This window comes from Odocoileus virginianus, chromosome 25, assembly GCF_023699985.2.
Source record: "Odocoileus virginianus isolate 20LAN1187 ecotype Illinois chromosome 25, Ovbor_1.2, whole genome shotgun sequence".
Classification (NCBI taxonomy): Eukaryota; Metazoa; Chordata; class Mammalia; order Artiodactyla; family Cervidae; genus Odocoileus; species Odocoileus virginianus.
Genome location: NC_069698.1, coordinates 13,641,757 through 13,662,139, shown reverse-complemented (window position 1 = coordinate 13,662,139; position 20,383 = coordinate 13,641,757). Strand labels below are relative to the sequence as shown.

The 20,383-nt window shown below is 38.7% G+C and overlaps 1 protein-coding gene across 1 annotated transcript in view; it reads left to right on the top strand.

The window, feature by feature from the left end:
- The window catches only part of CRYBG3 (crystallin beta-gamma domain containing 3), a 123,065-nt gene that overhangs the window by 72,297 nt on the left and 30,385 nt on the right, over window positions 1-20,383 (top strand). The window contains exons 13-17 of the mRNA XM_070455023.1: window positions 7,101-7,243; window positions 7,339-7,465; window positions 8,405-8,437; window positions 14,067-14,179; window positions 18,796-18,922. Of these exons, the coding sequence (XP_070311124.1) occupies window positions 7,101-7,243; window positions 7,339-7,465; window positions 8,405-8,437; window positions 14,067-14,179; window positions 18,796-18,922 (543 nt within the window). The remainder of the gene's footprint in view (window positions 1-7,100; window positions 7,244-7,338; window positions 7,466-8,404; window positions 8,438-14,066; window positions 14,180-18,795; window positions 18,923-20,383) is intronic.

The following is a 20,383-nucleotide window of genomic DNA, read 5'->3' as shown; positions in this document are numbered from 1 at the left end:
ACAGAATATTTGTGTGTATTTTTCATCTATTGATTCCATAATCACTTTTGAACACTTGTTAGGTAGATTGTGTCAGTTGCTAGAGGTATAATGGCTAGACACTCACTCCCTATGTGGTAGGGTTGATAGTACCTATGTAAATGTTTGATATTGTTTGACTGTGATTGGATTCAACACTAAAGTGTTCAGGATACCCAGAGAAAAGTCCAATACTTCCCTTTTGAAGTAGACAGGAAAAGAGGGCCGCTGAGCTGAAATTTCAAGTTTGAGAGTTAGCTAAGTGAAATTTGGGAACAGGGTGAAGAAGAAAGATGGATGTTTTAGCAAGAGGTTAACATTTTAAAAAGCAAGGATGGGAGCCAGTGTTGGGGATGAGCTCACGCAGGGGGCATCTGGTAGTGTCTAGAGACATTTTGGATTGTTATGACTTTGGGAGGGTGGGGGGTTGTCAGGCTAGAGACATCTAGTGGGTAGAGGCCAGGGAGGCTGTGCAAGGAATCATCAGCCTAAAATGTTACTGGTGCTGAAGTTGAGAAACCCTCATATAAGTGAAGCTGATATGTTTTGGAAATGCAGTAAAATTAGGATATTAGAGCTCAGTAAGATGAATCCAGGGTCAGAAAATGAAGGGCCTTATATGCCATGTTGAGGAGTTCACACTTTTTTTTTCTTGAGTTGACCAGAAAGAATGAATTTTAGGCCTAGCGAGCATGATTAGATTAGCATTTTAGAAAGATTTTTATTTTTTTGGTGAATGTATCAAGAAATAGCATGAGGGTGAAGGAGGTAAGCCTGGAGGCAGGAGGTCTAGAATGTTCCAGGACTGGAAGACAGGGAAGAAGAGATAGAAGGACGCTAGAGAGTTCTGCAGGATATCAGAGCTTGCTTGTCAGATGTTGCTCACTTTTCTGACCAGCTCTGGAGACTTCAGAAGTGTGTTCAGAGGGCAATGTTTTCTCATAATTAAGAAGTTATACCACTACAGTATATTTCCAAAATAATCTTTACCCATATAAACTCTAAACTATCTGGCATGGCCTCCGAAGCCACCTTTTGAAAGAATCAATGATGCAGTGAAGGGTGATGATTGGGTCCGGGTGGGCTCTGTGCTCTGGTCCCTAAGTTTCTGTCAGGGTCACAAGCACCACTGGGGAAGCCCCTCACTTGGTCGGGCAGCAGGAGCCGGAATGGGAGAGAAGAATCACAGGGAATAAGGGAGCACTTTTTGTCCACAGTGATCCTTGTTAGTAAAAAAGTGAGTTGAAAACCAGTTCTACCTAAAAGAAGTGTAGCAGAGCCAACTGAAGATTGGGTACTAAGTTGTCTGAGCAATGGACAGGGAGCTTTTGAGGTATTTAGTCCACAGTTCTAATGTACAAGGGCCACGGGTTTTCCCCAGCCACGTCTTCCTTGAGCACTAAAAGGCACGCCAGACAAAACATGATAAAGCCTGCATCTTTTTCTCTTTCAGTTCATGGTAACCACATACATTGAGGAAGTTAAGCATCATGATTCAGAGCATCTCCCACCTAATATTGAATGATTTTTAATAATTTCCCTCCTGACTTAAAAAAAAAAAAAAAGTGGAGTTGAAGTTTGCTCCTAGAAATGTTCAGCAGAGAATGTGATGGTATCTTCCAAGGTGACTGTGACTAAAACAGCCAGAACTCCAAGATTTCTCTAGTTGAATTCTTCAAATAGCAGAAAATGTGGAAAGAAAAAAACACTATAGCTAAAAAGTCAGGAGATACTCGATATAGACAGTCTAAGAGAAAATACATTGGAAAAATTGGCAGAAATTTGCATGTTAAACTACTGCTGCAAATAGAACTTTTGGGTATTTATGAAAATGATAACACATAGTTTTTAATACACATAATTTTCTTCAAAGAAAATCTATTCTCTTTAAATTAGGTTTAAAAAAAAACTAAGACTAGCTTGTAAAGATATTATCATCATCCTCATTATGATATTCCTAACATCTTCAGGGGCTTAACTAATGGCTTTACATGCATACTTATACTTAATCTTCACAAAAATGATGAGATAGAGACTTTTATGATTCCCACCTTGCAGATACGGAAACTGAGAATCTCAGAGCTTAGGTACTGTGCCCAGGCGCAGAGCTGTAATTTGCTGGGTGACTTTATCTTACTTTGGTGTCCATGTCACGTTTCCCATTTTCCTTGTCACAGAATGATTAGACTAAAAAGCACTTCAGGAGTGGAAACCTGGAATCAAATTCAGCCAACAGCTTATTAACATTTCATTTGTAGCCGTAAATATATAGTTACTCTGCAGACTAATACACGTGTAAAGATTTATTTACATAAATTTAAATTATAAACAGTCTGAAAATTATGTTCACACAAATGTTTTCAGATGAAATATTTTCTTCATTCGTAGCATGGAATTGGATAGAGGTTCTCTTTTTAAAAACCACTTTATTGAAGTATGATTGACATGTAGAAAGCTGTATGTATTTATTGTATACAATTGAGGCATTTGGGAATAAGTATATACACATCAGACCATCAAGGCCCTGGACATACTTGACTCCTCTCAAGAGTTTCCTCATGCCCTCTTTATAATTATTAATTTTTTTGTGATAAGATACAATGTAAGATCTACCCTCTTTGCAACTTTTAAGTATATGATACAGTTATTGTTAGACATAGGGTGAATAGCTCTTGGGGATGTCATAGACAGTGGGATTAACAGGCAGAGCTGATGTGAGACAGATAGTCTCTCAAAGGTCTCTAACCTGGGAAAGAATAAAGCACTGCTTTTGAGATCTAAGTTGAAATAATATCAAATAAACAGATGAAAGGTAGGAAAGTTGCATAACATAATGCAGTCTTCTAATGTCCTGGCTCTAGTATATGGAACACTCTGGATCTACAAAGGTCAGATCTTGGACATGTCCCATAGGGATAATGTGGTCTGTGTCACGGAGTGCTTTGGAGAGGATGACCAGAAATGTGTTTCTAATTCCAAATGAGTCAGGCAGATATAGTGACTTGGAGTTGATTATTTTATAAAGAGAAAAGGACCAGGAGGAAGGAATATAGCAGTAATTTAGACTCCAGGGATTAAAGAAGGAATTTTTATTCTTGGCTCTCTCTATAAGTTTCTTGGTATGCTTGTTTTCCCTAAATTTCATACTCGCCTAAGTTTTGGATTTCCTTTTGGATTTGCCTTCTGATTTTCAGACTCGGGGCCTCTTTTCAGATCTGTAAAACCAGGTGGTATGCAGCAGACACCATTGTGTCCCCTCAATTAATGGACACATCAGATCTCCCCTGGTGTCTTGGTACCTTGTTTGACGCTGCCCACCGAGGGGGGTTGTCATATAGGAGTTCCAGAACCTGATGAGCTGAGGGGTTTTACGGAATTTAAAAATAATCAAATTATTGATCCTTAAGACTTAGTTCTGGCCCTGAAGCAACTGCTCATTAGTTCATTCTAACAGTGGGAAGTACTGTGCCTGAGACTGTGTTAGACTCTCCAGATTTTTCATTCTGTTTAAGTGCTTTAAAGTGGAGTGCAGATTTGAGGTTCCATCATTATTCATTATTCATCTTTCTAGAGCAACAGAGCTCCACTTAAATCTGTGTGACTTTGGAAGTTATTTAATAAGTTTAAGTTATTTAATTGTGCTTACAGTTGGAATGATGGTAACCTGGTGACCTCACAGGACTTGTGTCCTATTACAGTCACCTCATGAACAAGGCCGTTAGAAGGTTTGGTTTTCTGTTTTTGTGTTTTCTTGCATGTTTTATTTAGTTTGCTTTGGACATGTGACCCTGGAGATTTAGCCCCAGATGATTGGATTTGGCTTAGAGTTAGAGCTCCCCGCAGCAGGAACCCCATATTGATGGCAGCTAGTCAATTGGATCAGATATTGTGTGTTTGGTAGGTTTGGGTGTAATGAGCAGAGAGGGTCAAAGCCAGAAGACAGACTCAGAAACATTTTTAGAAAAAGATGGAAGGCAGAAGCTACAAGGCAAGAAAAGCTATGAATAAACAACAGCAGGAGGTTAAACAAGAGAACAGTGTCTCTGTTAGGAGACCTCTGTGCCCTTGGCCACCTCTCTGGGCATGGGCGCCAGAGCAGGAAGGCCAGAGACTCCAGCCATGTGAGTATATTCATTTGTGAACCCGTGGCCTGCCAGCACTTGTACTTGGCCCCGGGTCCTGTGACCGTAAACCCCTCCCTCTCTCCTCAGCCCCAGGCTGCGCCATGGCCCAGTGGCCTGTGCCTCCAGCCTGCTTCCCAGCTCACCCTCCTCACGGCTGCCAGCCTCCCACAGCGCATGCCGTAGGACTCATCAAATCAGTGCTCAAGTAAACATCACCCCATAACCAAGTGATTTCTCAATGAAAAGGCACAGTCACAGCACATGTTCCCGTTCTATTCCAGCGTGATGCAGTGGCCGTGGAATCCATCAGCTCATCTCTGCTCCCCTGAAACCCTAACAGGGAGTAGAGAGCAGTGGTGGGGCAGACAAGATAAAAGCTGAGGTGGGTCACTGCAGAATCACGGGAGCAGGGGAGGAGACGTGAGTGTGAGCGCCGAAGGCCTGCCCGCGGTAGCTCTTGATAGCAGCTCCTGACCAGGGCCCGGATGCCGCCTCCAGTTGTCATCACCACGTGTATCCTCACAGCCACCTGGAGCCAGGTGTGTGCTTTCAGGTGGTAAGAAACAGAGGCAAGTTCCTGTCCCTTGGGTGGCGGAAGTTTCTTTTGTCCATGTAAGCAAGTTTGTTGATATGGCACCCAGGCTGAAAGATTTCACTGGGGAGGCTTGTCCTGGGCAAGCGAATCTCTGTTGTTTAGTCTCGAAGTTACGTGCAGATCTTTGTGACCTCATAGACTGTAGCCCACCAGGCTCCTCTGTGCATGGGATTTCCCAGGCAAGAGTGCTGGAGTGGGTTGCCGTTTCCTTCTCCAGGGGATCTTCCCAACCCAGGGATCAAGCCCATGTCTCCTGCATTGGCAGGTGGATTCCCTACCACTTAGCCACCAGGGAACCCAAGAAATCTCCAACAGGATGTTGGAGCCTTGATTCATATTTGGAAAATGTCACATCTATGTCTATAATGAGATACAGAAATATCAATATGTGTATATATACATGCATACATATATATGTAAAATCAGGATTTAAGGAAGCTCAAAAAGATAATAAGTGCATGTGTTTGAAAGACGAGGGGTAGATAGCGAGGGCCATGAAGACTAAATCCACCTAGCTTCCACATTTTTAAGAAAGGTGTAAAAGTAATGAAGGTGACAGGTATTCTCAGGTTCCACATGTTTACTCTCAAGGAGGAATTGAAAACCCAAATGTAGCTTAGAAAAATATAATAAAAATTTCTGGTAAAAGGCCTTTATCTTTTTTCCTGAAGTTTCAAATGCAATTTGACCCAGCTGTGTCAGCAGTTTTTAAAATCCTTGAAAGTTGACATGTAAGTTGTAAGTGCAAGAGAATTTTTTTTCAGTGTATTTTCTTTCTCCTCATAGATGCTTTGTTTTTATTGGATACTATTTTGCTTGTTCATGTAAAATGAATGTTTGTCCTGGAAATCTTAGATTGTAGTAATAATAATCATAATGAGAAATTTAATAGTGTTTGAGATGTATAGAAGCTGATAACATTTTTCTGTAGGTCTAAAACTTGAGCTACAAACAATGAAATAATAGGCAGAAATAAAGAGTTTTTATTTTTTTTTAATGCATTCTGTGTTTTCCAGTTAATAATACACCTATTTGAAATTTTGAAAAAATATAGGGTAAAATTTTTCAACTTCTGGGCCCAAAGGTAACCACTCTTGGTTTTTCTGTTTTTTTTTCTTCTATCCTTTTTTAAATGAAAAGTTGAGGATTTTGTGAGAACTTATAATCTGACCAAGCTTTTAAGTTTTAGTTTTTGTCCTACTGTTTTATCCTTACATTTATATCTGACAGTGATTAAGAGTTTAGAGTAGACAAACAGATTTACACTCAAATTCAATCTCTGCCCCTCAATTGCTGTGATATATCAGGGGATTGACTTAATTTTGTCAGCTGTAAAATAGGAGTGATAGTAAAATAATCACATCAGAAATAAGGCATGTAGAGCTCTTGGCAGAAGTGAATATATGATATATTTTTAACTGTTAACTTGTTAAAAACTCTCCTTAATTGTATTTATTCCATCAAGCAGTAGATGCTTAAAGGTTTGTGTTTCTAAGTCTTTTGGACATTTATACTACTTATAGCTTTTCACTATGATAAATAATTCATCTTTGCATATAAATTGACTGTCATTTAGTTTTAAGAAACTTAAGAAAAAAAGAATATCACACTCAAAGGATAAACAATTTCATAAATATATGTCTAAATTGTTTTCTAAAATAGCTGCAGAATGTACATTTCCACTAGGGATGTTCCCTGGTAAAACTGGGTTTTTAGGTATTTCTTGACTTAAAAAGTGAAACTGTATCTGTTTTAATTTGAATTTCTCTATTCTTGTAGTGAAATTAGACATTTGTTTTTAACATTAATCTTTTTTGTCAATGTTTATTTTGTGAATTAAGTGTCAAACTGGGTCTTATAATTTTCCTGTTATTTTTAAGTATTCTGTCTGCCTACATGGAGATGTTGTCCTCTGATTTTAATTTTTATAAAACAATTTTTTTCAAGCAAATTTCATTTATTCTGTTATATTTAAGCTCATAAAATCCTCTCCCACGATGCCCACAGTACATTTTATGTTTACTCTCTGTTTCAGGTGACTTTTGCTCTCTAGACACAGTCAGACTTGAGTTTCCTTTATAATTACTGTTATATATGATAGTCTGTAAGTCCCAGCAATTTACTGACTGTGAACTAATTTCTAGTTTCATAAAATTGTATTTCCCTGCCTAAAGTAAATTCAGACTTATGTTTTCTTTAAACTGTTTAGGAGTAATGCCTATTAAAATTGTCTTCAGTGCCATTTAAAATTCTTCCTGAAGTTATGTGAAAATTATCCCCAAAGCATGTGAAAATTGCTAAGATACAGCAAGCCATAAAACAAAATGCCTGTGTTCCCTAAACTTTCCTCTTCTTCTTTTTAGAATTTCATAGAATCTTCAATCACACTGTTTGAATCTGATCTAGAAAGTGGGAAGTTTATTGACATCACAAATCAGGAAGTTTCTGACTTAGAAGAAATTGGCTTTGGCAGTGAAACAAGGTCCATTCACGTTAAAAGTGGCGTGTAAGTTGTAAGAATCATGAGCTCCTTTGGTGTTTAAATTGTTGGTTGCTCAATTCTGTGTCACCTCAGTTTTTTTTCTTTTCTTTCCTACTTAGATGGGTTGCCTACCAGCAGAAGTTCTTCTGTGGAGAACAGTACATTTTAGAGAAAGGGAAATACAAGTGCTTTTTTGACTGGGGAGGATCAAATAATACAATCATGTCAATACGACCCATCCAGTTGGTGAGTTAAATATGAATATAGCCAGTGCCACTGGCTTGTAATGGCATACAGTCGAATGTTTGGAACAAGCTTTTAAAAAGTGGGACTGTTGGATTATGTTGTATGTTATCTATAGAGAAAATGAAACAGCCTGTGAATTTCTGTAGACTCCATAGAGAGCGAGTAGGTAGTATGAGCACCCATGATTATTAGGAACTCTGTCATTTGATCAGTTCTTTCATCCAGTAGCGTGTATTTAGTGCCTTTGACATATCAGACAGGACTGATCCCTGGAGATAAAAGATGAATAAGCCTGCCCTGATGGGTCTGTGTGTCTCTTAGAGGAGACAGACAATTATGCACTATTACTTACAGTATGACTAGTAAGAAAATGAAGTGTGTGGGCAGGTGTAAGCAGTGCTTAGGGACCGGGGATGGGAGCACGGAGAGCCTGGGGCTTTGGGGACCATGCCAGACTTCAAGAAGAGACGCATTGAGTGATGTCTTAGAGGATAAAAGCAATTTTTCCAGGAAAGGAAGTGGGGCAGAAAAGGCAGTTCACAAAGAAGAAATCATCTCCACATGTGCAAAGTTACACAGTTACGAAAGTGTGGCCAGTGTGGATAATAACAAGCGCGGCAGAACAGTAAGGGTACCCATGAGATAGTGATGGGTGAGAAGTGGTGGGAAGTTCAGGGTCTGTCTTTCTAATGGACACTGGGGCACATTTTTATTTTAGCTCAAAATGAATATTACTCAACATGAATTAGTAATAAATATTAAAGTTATTATAAACTAACTTAGTAGATTATTTGAGGGTCCTTACCAAGTTAAAAGAATCTAGTAAATTGGTCAGATCGTATACTTTTTTTTGTTTTCCAAAGGATATTTTCAGCACTTTTCAAAGACAACTAAGAATATATGATTATAATTCTTAAAATATTTTTATATATGTTTCAGGAACCACTTGGGATAAATGAGCCTCCACATTTGGTATGTTTAAAAATATTCTTAACTTATACTTGTTAAAAATTGCTTACTAAATATGTATGCCCTTTCTCTCCAGTCTGTCTCTTTCCCTCAGATAACCTTTATGTGTCTGCGCGGCAGGGCAGTTTATATTGTACTAGGAACCTGTGGGCAGCAGTGTGCTCATCCTTGTTACTGACCACATTGGCCTGGGTTTGACACGGTCCTTTGTGTTTCTCCTGCTAGAGCTTCAGCACTGACCACTTTGGGTTCGTCTCAAACCTCTGCCACTCTTTCTTTCCTGTTGCCCATCCATTCTTCAACATCACATTCTTAATCAGCATAGTATGTTACATAGTCCTGTGGAGGAGCAAACTCACCATGGAGAGATGGCATGCTTATTATGTAAATGTATTTCTAAAACCTAAGTCACAAATTTCTTAAAAGTGCTGGTAAAACTGCAACCCTGCTTCTTTATTTCTAGTATGTTAATGGTTTCAAGGATTGGGTAATACTCTGGAGCCTAATGTTTGTTTATTATCTATTGAGAGCTGGAAATTGTGCTTACTTAGTGCTTCTAATAACTCTGTGAGGTCAGGATTTATCTCATTTATTCATGAGAAAAACCAAGATTTAGAATTCAAGTTAGCATCATTCACACAGCTCAAGGTCACACGAGAGGCACTTTTTGTGTCTAATTCCAAGATTTGACATCAAAGAAAGACATATCGTGGTACAAGCAGTGCAACCATATAAGAAAGGGGGTAAAATACAGAGCTTCCTCTGTCTCATTTAACATAACAAATTTAGAAAAATTTTCTTCAAAAAGCCAAAAAGAATGATTGGTTCTAAGTATTTGACATTTGCTAGTTTTACATCATGTTGAATCTTTTTCTCTGTGTACATTTGCACGTTCCTGTCAGTGTTTATATATCTCAAATCAGCTTAGTTTAAACCGTGTTTCTGTTCACAATGTTTTCAGGTTTTATTATTTTCTGATTAGCTCAGGCCTCTTGGGAACATTTCCTCTCTGAATATAACTCAGTTTCTGGAGACACTTCCTGCCAGATCTTTATTTTGAATCTTAGAAAACTCCAAACCATGGACTTTCAAAGCACTTTTTTTTTCCACATGAATCAATGTAACATGAGTCGATAAAAGAGATAAAACTGGGATAATTCCAGGCTGCACATTCTCTGAGTTTTAAGTGCAGATAAAAAAATCACATTCTTTTAAGCTCTGTTTCTCCCCTTCCTCCATTCCCTTTTAATTTTTTTTTGTAATGAACTTCCTTGTTTGGGACAGATTGCTCAGAGGATTTTCTTTATAGTATTTCCAGTCCAACTTGAAGAAAAAGGAAGCAGCCGCAAACACCCAGCGAAACTGGCCCCGTTTATTTTCTGAATATGGTTCAACCACTGCCTTGTGAAATAAAGGTCCTGACAAGTGTATGACAGCTGGACATTTGGTAACAAGCAGACAAAGCCGCCTTATTTACCCAGTATCAAAGCTCTTATTATTTCCGTTGAACCAGATTTTCAGAAAGTTTAGCTTGTTTTCAGTTATCCAAATGAAAACAAGCGGATCTTGGCTGATAGTCTGGTTTCTCTCAGCAACTATAAAATTATTTTCTCCTTCACAAGTAGTTGTGATAGGTTGACAGTGTAGAGGCTGTGTTTATATGGGGTAGTTATTTTTCTCTGTCTGAGGAATAAGAAGGAAGTAACATCTCCAGTTCAAGTAACGGAGGGAATTCTTAACATGCTGGTGATTTGAAAGTAAACCTCAAATCACCTGAGAAGGGAAAAGCCAAAAAGTACATGTGTAGAGATTTACTCTAGTAAAAATACCGTTGCCGATGTGGAAGTATATGATGATGACATATATCTTATTTGAGACACAGAATACCTCCTATTATTGAGAAGATTGTTTTTTTACCTGTGACTGAAGGTCAATTCACCAGGTCTGATTGCCAGCTCACAATATTTGATACAGGAACAGGATCATCATAGAGTTTCTTCATAGTTAGCAAATGGTATTTTATTTTTCCCAGACCAAACAAAAATAGAACGTGAATATGTCCATGATGTCCTTGTCTCTGTCTTTTCACAAGTCCTGAATATCTGCATTCTCACTAGATTAACTCGCATAAAAGTGAATTTTGTTTCTAGTGAGATTGTATTCCAGGCCTCCACTCTCCAGAAATTCTGTTTTCTCCCCTATGACCCAACTAAGGACTTTTCTTTCCTGGCATCTTTTTCAAGTCCATTTGCAGTAGAGTTATAAGTTTGAATTTCTTTAAATATGGAGCCTCTGTTCCATTTTATACGTGATTCTAGCTCAGAAAAAGCAACTTGAGTATTTTCTTGTATTGGATAATTCAGCCAGATTGAATTCTCAAGCGATCACAGGATCTTTAACAGTGGTGCTTACTGTTACCATGTATGGAAGATAAGAAAACAACAATTCTAGTCAAGTCAAAGATTAGTAAGGTTCAAGAGCACTGTAGGAAAACATTTGGGGGCGGGGGTACGAAGACCAGATAGTTTTATTTATTCCAATGCTAAAATAATTTCTCTGAGAATACTCTGTCTTGTCTAAATGAGACTTTGTGCAGTCCATGGTGTGGCAGAGAGTCAGACATGACTGGTGACTGAAGAACAACAATAAGGACATGACCAGATCCTTTTTATAGACTCCAGAGGCCAGAAATACTCAGGAAGTAGTACTTATCTCAGTACAGAAAGCTTCTCTGAGTAAACAGGGAAGTAAAATCACTACAGAATATGCAGTTGATATGAGAAGTACATAGCACTGCAATATGAGACAATGTGATGTAATGGAAGAGTGGAAACAAACTTTTCCCTGTTTAACGTCGTATATGTTTACTTGCAGGAAGTCCAGAGGGCTGCAGAACATCTCATTTAGATAGGATAGAGTGTTCTCAGTTGAATTATTTTAGCTTTGGAATAAATAAAATTACATTCAAGAATTACTCTGATATTATGAAATAAATTCAGAAAGCACACCTTCCTTTGTTCAGTAATTAAGTTCTTGAGGTTTTAGTTTGTTGTATTGAAGAACGATTACATTTGTTTATGTGTATTATAAATGAAAAATACATAGTAAAAGAGGATTTCTACAAAATTTTCATCATAAAGGGGTGATAATATCTGCTTCAAAGCAAGGTTCTAAAGAAGACACAAAACAGTATATGTGAAAAGGTGCCTTGCAAACCACTGATGCACTGCTGCTATTTTCCGCATACACTTCCATCTGGGGCTTGGAACCATGCTTACATGGCACGGAAGGATGGGTGTAGTTAGAAGCAACTCATTTCTTGTTCATCTGACATTCATCTGTGTTCTGTGCCACGTATCCAAGTTGTTTTGTATATTTATTCTCCATTAACCTGAAAAGGAAACCAGAATAGTGACTCACCCAGCTGGCTCTTCACAGGAGTTATTTTTCACCAGGACTCGGCCGCTTAACTTCACCCAGTATGTGCGCAGTCGCTCAGTTGTGTCCGACTCTCTGCAGCCCCATGAACAGTAGCCCACCAGGCTCCTCTGTCCCTGGGATTCGCCAGACAAGAGTACTGGAGTGGGTTGCCATTTCCTTCTCCAACCCAGTGTAAAAACCACAGATTAATTATTCTCGTTAGAAGGCACTGAGTTGGTTGCTGTGCGTCCATCCTCAGAACATCATTGCAATGAGAATTATTCTATTCTGAGGCATTTGTAAGGTAGTTAAAATGAGCTGTTACTTTTCTCGGGTTGGACACATCTTGAGTGAACCATATCTCATTTAGGGGATAAAAATAAGTTCCAATCAGTATTAAGTCCTTTTTTTTTTTTTTGGTTTGCATAAAGAGTATTTTAACTATTTGAATCAAAATAATACTTTAAGACAGACTGTGTGTGTGAGAGAGACAGAGAAACTTTTAATGCTTCTGGGTGTGAAGACTAAAACGCAGAAGCAGTTATAACATATACTCTCTGAAATAGGATTAACATGCAGCATCAGTTGTCCAGGATTTGACATTTCATGGCTTCATGGTAAAATATTGAAGTATAAATCTTAAACTCAGCAATATGAATATAATTAATTCAACCAACTGGGAATACATGCGGTGAATCAGACAGCTGTAATCTCTGTTCTCATGTGCCTTTTCTGATTGTTATTGTGAATAAAGATAATATTTGCCTGTAGGAGAAATCACTCCACTTTTGAGGAGTTAAACGTGACTTGCTTTTTAGCTTCGCGTTCTACAAACCTTTAAGTTAAAAAGCATCGTCTGAAAAACCACCAAGTGAAATCCTTATCAAGGAATCCAGGGCAGTTTGCCTGGACACGTAGAACTGTGCATATATAGGGAAGCGTTCCAGAGATCTGTATTGTCGTGGACTTGCTTTTGCCTTTTCCTACCAAAGGCCCGTGGTAGGAACTTGACAGATCACGCCTCCTTAAGGCTGGGAGTCCCTTGGTGTTTTAACACTCCAAATAACAGCCTCGTTTCACGTCAGGAAATCATATTGTATAAGGGGGAGTGGGTTCTCAGCTTTCTGGCTTGGGCTTGGCTTTGATATCAGACCAGGCAAAGTCAGAGCAGAATGAGATCGCCAAAGAACAGTTCCGCAGGGTTCAGAGACCATCCGTCGCTAAGAGGACCCTTGGGAAGATGAAGGAGGCGGACATCCGCTGCTCAGTGAAGCCTTGTTCTGGATGAAGCAGTGGCAGCAAAGAGGCTGGTGCTGCAGCTGCTTATTACGATGCGTTCTCAGCTACAACGCAGGGCTGTCAGTGCCGGGTGGATCTCTGGGCCGTGTTATTTCAAGGCTCCAGTGTGTTATAAAATATTTATAGGCCTCATTAATTTTTTCTTACCTATTAGTGGTCCAAGGCCACTGGCTTTGCAGATTATTATATCTCTGGTCTAAAGGGAATTATAGTTGAGATTTCATGAATTTTCCTTGACATAAAGAACTAAAGCAGAAATGTAGTTAATCGTTATATGAGGCTGTAAGCTATGCATTTAAGGTATTCTATCAGTAGACTGAAGCCTGTAAGCTGAAATACATGGCCCAACCATCTTTCTTTCTTCACTATAAATCTTGCACTAATCCCATCATTATCATCTTCTCTGCCATCTGCTCCTGTGGCCTCACAGGCATGCTTTCTCCTTCTCCCTTTTATTAAGTGAATCAAGAAGGCTTAGGGAGAGACAAGCCGTAGTCACCCCTCATACCAACCCAAGCTGCCTTCGTGTTTAGCACTAAATTGGTTCTTTTTTTTTACACATGTTTTCTCATCACAGGGGATAATGATCACTTGATGCAATGGACAGGGACCAGATTTAGCAGAGGAGGGATTCTGATTTACTTCTACAGGTAGAATTGTTTTCTGGGCCTCTGTGCCCAGAACCTGGTGGTTTGAAATGATAAATAAATTGTGACATTTCTGACAAACACATAAGGAGAAAAAAAATGAGTTTAAAGAGAATATCTTCCTTCACATGGATTCCTTGTTAATAAATAAAACATGAGTCTAGTATTTTGCTGACTTTTTATAAGTACATGAGACTAAAATGTTTTCATTTGCTTCTGTGATGATATCAAACAGCTGTTCTCTGTTTACTGTGTTGCTCTTGTAGCTCAAAGCATTCAGTAAACCAGGGTTCCAAGGTGAATGTATCGATTTCACAAAAGAAGTTTCAGACTTGACTTCATCATTCATGCCATGTTCTTTTAAAGTTCTTCGGGGTTGGTAAGTATGCCTATCTGCTGGTCTCTGCTATTGTTTAAATAAGTGAATTTCTTTTAAATTTATACAAATTTGACTTTCTCTTTTGGGCACTCAGTGAAAGAAATAATTTTAATCATTTTAATCTTCCTTCCCATGGATTCCTTGTTAATAACTAAAACATGAGTCTAGTATTTTGCTGAATTTTTATAAGTCAATTGCTAATTAGCCTGTGCGAACTTTGCCCAACTTGTGTTATGAGCCATTGTGAAAGAGAATGTTAAGTAGCCAACTCTGAGACCATTTTGCTGAATTGTTTTTCCTCATTGTTATCTTAGATTATTCCCTAACTATTTTTCATGTTTATATTGTGTGTTTACTGAGTAGTATAATAGAAAGCTTTATAAAAAAAAAATAGCATTTTTGCCCAGGTAAGACATATTACTCCTAAGTTAAAAAACAAAAAACCTTTGTATTTAAAGTATCCATTGTCCCCATTTCACAGTTGAAAATCCCTGATTCAGAGTTAGTTTCCCAAGGTCACACATCACATGTCAGGGATTGCTCTGGCTGTGTTTTTGTTGTTGTTTTAATTCTGTTGTTTTAATCCAACTGTGGTAGCATACTGGGCCTTTCTTACATGTATATGAGACTATATGTGATTCTCAATTTATATTCTAACCATATATTCTCTGTGTATCTTTTTTTTATTGTGGTACACTATATATAACATGAAATTTACCATTTTAGCCATTTTGAAGTGTATATATCTTTACAGTAGCATCTCTATCAGACATCCACCTAATAACTCATCAAAGTCTCTTCTTCCTTCAAGATATCTTGGACTCATCAGTCCTCCTCCTTTTCTCTTGAACCAGTAGAGACAAGAGTCCTGGTTCCCATTTGAGGAATTTCCGTCTCCTAATGAGCCACACTCCAGGGTCCTCTTATTTCCAGTGTTTACCACAAACCAATCAAAGCCCAATCATTCATCCCAAAATCCAGGTTAATATTTTTACTGCTCTTCTTTAAATCCCACAGTCGTTCTCTGATACCAGTCAGATTGAGATCAGGATTGATCTGAACCTTTCCAGGATTTACGATCAAAAAAAAAAAAGTGTCACTTTCCATATCCAAGCTCCATCCTATCCACATACTAGCCCCCTTTCCTCCGTCTCTGGGCATTTACTCAGCTATGTGATTTCCTTCTTATGCCTCTGCCCCAGGGGTCAGCAAGCTTTTTCTGCAAAGGACTAGGCAGTAGATATTTTCAGCCTTATGGGCCATAGAGGCTCTGTCCCAGCTCCCCAGCGCTGTGGCACAGAGGCAGGCACTTGCAATACATGAATAGGCTGTGTTCCAGTGAAACTCTGTTCATGGATGTTGAGCTTTGAATTGTATGTAATATTCACATGTCACAAGATCTTTAAATTAAAAAAAAAAACAAACCACTTACAAATGCAAAAACCAGTCTAAGCTTGTGAGCTGTTGGAAAACTGGCAGTGGGAGTGGATCTGGCCCACATGCTATAGTTTACAGCTCTGCATCAAAGTGTCAAGTCAGTTTCTCTCTCTCCCTTGGTTCTTGTCTGGCTGCAACAAAAATTTGGAACAAGGGACTAAAGGGTTTAAAACATCAGACAAATTGCAACTCAGTTAAGCTCAAGCAGACAGATCTTTTATTAGGCAGACATTCCCAAGACGTGGAAGCAGGCTGACCCCAAAGGAGTCTTCCTCCTGATTCCTCTTGGCTTCCCCCTTTGTATACTTCCGTCTTCTCCTCCTGGTTGTGCCCTGTGCAAAAGAGGGCTTGTACCCACCACCAGTCAACGAAAGGGAATGCAAGTGAGCAAACACTCAAGGCCAGTTGATAGTTGCAACTTATGGAACAGCAGGTTCTGTTGTGTATGTCTTCCCATAATTCAGTCCATTATTGTCAGTTGTATGTATGTGTAGAATTTTTATGAACCCTTAATGGGCTCCTGCCCCACTGAGGGTACTTGGGGAAACCCCTGTGGTTAGTTTGTATCCACTGTGTACCCTGGACACATGTGCAAGAGCTGTAAAAATCCCTCTGGTTATCTTGTAGCATATCTAGCTGTGAACTCTCCTGAATGTGTCTGGGATGCTGTTTAGAGATCAGCTCGGCTAGGCCCACTCCTCTTTGCTCATACCTAACTTCCTACCTAACAAAAGTGTATAGGTTTCAAGTGGATCTTGTCAGTGGATGTTACTTGGTTGACCTACATGCTATGTTTAAAAAGTTTTTTCGCATCATTACTAAGATTTAGGATATTTTCCAGTAGAAACTGTTTTTCACCTTCTGTTAAAAAATCAGAAGATTTGGAAAATGAGGGAACATTCACCTTTGTTGATAATTATTAATAGCTGGCATCGAGTAGAGGCATGTGTGCTCCCCAGTCTACCATAGGATATATTGCCAGTTTTTTTTCACCTGGTACACTGCTCATTTATATTTACCTACTACCTGGCCCCCTGCAGGTGTGTAAGTTCGTGAACCTTGCTTAGTACTGATCTGCATATATGTTTTTGAGGTTCAGTCCATCTTCATTCCCTCTGTTAACCATCTCGACTAACCCTAAGTTAGGCTGTCTTTTCCCATTCTGATTTCCAGTGATTCTCACTACTTTGAACCTCTTTGGATGTTACCGTGTTTACTTCCAAGAAGGATCTGAAAGTTTTTACAATATGAAAACACATGAAGTAGGACACAGTTGAATAGATTAGCTGCAGCTCTTTAGTGAGAAATCGATAGTCTGAAATAATTTTGTTCCTAGTATTTGATCCTGAGTTTCTAAGATAAATGAAAGTATTTTGCAATGAAAGTTTTAATTTTGTGATCAAACACTGAAGTTTTGGATTTTTTTTTTCCCCTTTGAGACAAATATATTTTCCTGACACTGAAGTCTAGGACAGATTGGTCATGTGTATTGCTTCATGTTGGAAATATGTTATTTACTTACAAACAAATATATAGTGTGTGTGTCTATATATAATTTATGTATACAGTTGTCCCTTGGTATCTGTGAGGAATTTGTTTCAGAAATCCAAATACCAAAATCCATGGATACTCAAGTGTCTTATGTAAAGTAGCTTAGTATAGTTGGGCCTTTGTATCTGTAGGTAGGAAACCAGTAGATACAGAGGACTATCTACATACAAAATGTACATTTTACTTATATATTTTATTTATATTTATCTGTGATTTATTAAACAGTAGTTTTAATAAGAGGATACAGGAACCATGGTGATTGCTTATGATTGCAAATGCTTTAGAGATCTGGACTTGAGCCCAGTTCACCACTTCCTAGCTATGTAATCTTAACAAGTGGGATCATTTCTCGGAACCTCAGCTTCCTCCTCTGTGTGTTAGTCACTCAGTGGTGTCCAACTCTTTGTGACCCCATGGATTGTAGCCCACCAAGCTCCTCTGTCCATAGAATCCTCCTCTGTAACTGGGATAATAACAGTACTGACCTCAAAAGATTCTGTCTTATAAGAACTAAATAAAGCATGTAAGGGCTTAGCTGCATGCCCAGCACACTGAAATTTTTTCATAAATATTGGCTATAAAATGCTAATTACAGAGACCTCCCTTGCATTCCAGTGCTTAAGTCTTCACCTTCTAATACAGGGGTGTGGGTTTGATCCCTGGTCAGGAAGCTAAGATCCCACATGTCTCACTGCCAGAAAGCCAAGACGTGAAGCAGAAGCAATATTGTACCAAAGTCAATAATTTTAAAAAGTGGACCACATCAAAAAAAAAAATCTTAAAAAATAAAATGCTTATCACATAAGAGACATGGCAGTAATTGGGTTGCAGAGTGTCTCTGTGGTTACCTGATGTTCACCTTGTCTAGTACCTATAGTACAGTTCTGCTGATCTTTAAATATAGGGCTAGAAGTTAAACTCACCGAAGGTAAAGTAGTAACAGCCAATGTAATTTCTCCCTTGGGCTCCTTCTTGCCAAAATGGCATGTTTGAATGAAAATTTTGATGAATGCCCTACTGAAGAGAATTTGTTATGGAAGATTCTACAGGATTCATTTCCTTTTAAGAATCTCTGCTAGCTATCAGCTGTGTCGATGACAGGTTTTAAATATTTGTGTGCGATTTTAGGAGTCTAGCTTCTAACTCAGCCGAGACTGAAATCAGGCTCATTATTAAATAAGGGTAAAAATTTTTATTCTCTCAAAAAGAACTTCCGATCTGTTGAAGCACTTAATGCCTACTGTAATTTGATCCCAGATGTTTATACTTGAAAGCACCAAATCAAGTTAATGTGTTTAGTTTACAGCACATAGCTTCCTTCAGATCTCAGCTGTCATTTAATAGCTAGGAGAATCTTGGGCAAGTCCCCGAACTTTTTCAATCCTTAGCTGTGTTGTCTACAAAAGTAAGGACATGTTTCTCCCTCATAGATTAATGAGTGCACAGTAAGAGAACGCATGTGGAGCGTTCAGTGTAGCACATGGTAAGCGGCCAGTAAGTGATAGCGGTGGCTTTTTTTAATTTTAAATCGACTTTTATATCGTCCTCCGAGCCTGTTTCCCCCTGCATTATAGTGAGTCCAACTGCCAACGAATGCCGTTTCAAAGTTTCCCTGCTTGTTTTTTCAGCTGGCTCCTGTATTACCAAGAGGGTGTCTCCACTAACCAGTGTGTGTTAGAAGAAGGCCTCTATGCCGACCTTACTTCCTGCGGCTGCCCGACATCTAGAGTCAAATCCCTGAAGCCCATTGACTACGTAAGTACTTGGCTGAAATGCATATTTATAAGATGTTTTCTTGTCCTGTTTAATTACCATGAATGAGAATGTGACGTTGGAAGACATGCTACAAAGGAAAATATAAAAATTTAGTAACTTGCTTGTAGAGATTATAAGATTGAGATTTACTCATGAAATCCAGCTAATGTAAGTTTGATACTTTTCTTCCTTTTCCTGTTTTTTGTGTTTTTTTTTTTTTTTGAGTAGAATGCAAAACTTAGAAAGCTGAGTAATATGGCCTTGACCTTAAATGAATACTTTAACCACTTTGGGTGACATTGATAAAGTTACTTCGTTTCCTGCCTATAAAAGATAATAGTATGAAGTTGGCCAAAATGTTTGTGTGAGTTTTTCTGAAAGATGTGATGGGAAAAACCCTAAGGAACTTTTTGGCCAACCCAATACTTTATACGGCCACTGGGATATTAAATGTGATGGTGCTTGTAAAATGCCTACCACTTGGTAAGCACTCAATAGGTGTTAGCTATTAGTATCATGGTTATAACTTTCAAAGCTAATAACCTGACCATTTCATCATTCTGTTAGATAAGTCACATGACAGCTTGTCGGCCACTTCGGTTTACAGTGTCCCTTTTAAGGCGTGGACCTCCACTGGTACTGATTTCAAACCTTGTTTTGGGGAGCTAGGGCTTTCCTGCCTAGTGTGTGCAGAGTTACCTGGGCCACCGTGGAGGGCTACATTTATAGAGTAAGTGGTTTCTCCTTTCTGTCATATTTGCTCAGATTTTAGGTGTGAGAAAAGCAGGATGACTACTCTGGGACATTCTTTCTGTGTCCCTGGTTAGTGGTGTCTTTGCAGAGGAAGTGGTAAAGATCTGGAATGTTTCCAAGGTGTCCAGCTAGGATGAGTCCCTGAGAGCATTTGGTCAGAGCTGAGATTCATGCAGTGACGACTAGAAGCCCTGCATGGTGATGGCGGTGACTCAGACCTTTAATCAGAGCTAACTCCAGGAATGATGATCCTACTCAGGATCCTGATCCCAGCCTCAACAGCATCATCTTCTTTCACAGGGCATTCCTGGAGAGAATATTTGTGGTATCAGGCTAAGAATAGAGTCTTGGCAGAGGTATAGGAATAAAAATAGAGTCCTGATCTCTCTCAGTGGCCCTTAGACACCAACTCAGAAAGACTAAGTGGCTACTGATGCTTCTTGTTTATTGCAGGACAACTGTTTGTTTGTTTGTTTGTTTGTTTTTAAAAAAAAGAATGTGTTTTGATGAGTCTAAGTATTGATAAGGCTGAAAAAAGCTTTGGAAAGTAGTCTGCATTTACTGGGAAAGGAACTTTATTAGCATGTTTTAGTCATCAAACTAGCAGACAGATGCTTAGAATGGAATTACAAATGAATGGAATTACTAGTTTTCTTTGAGGCTTACACTTCTTATTTCTCATTTCCACATTCATAAAGTCAGAAATGA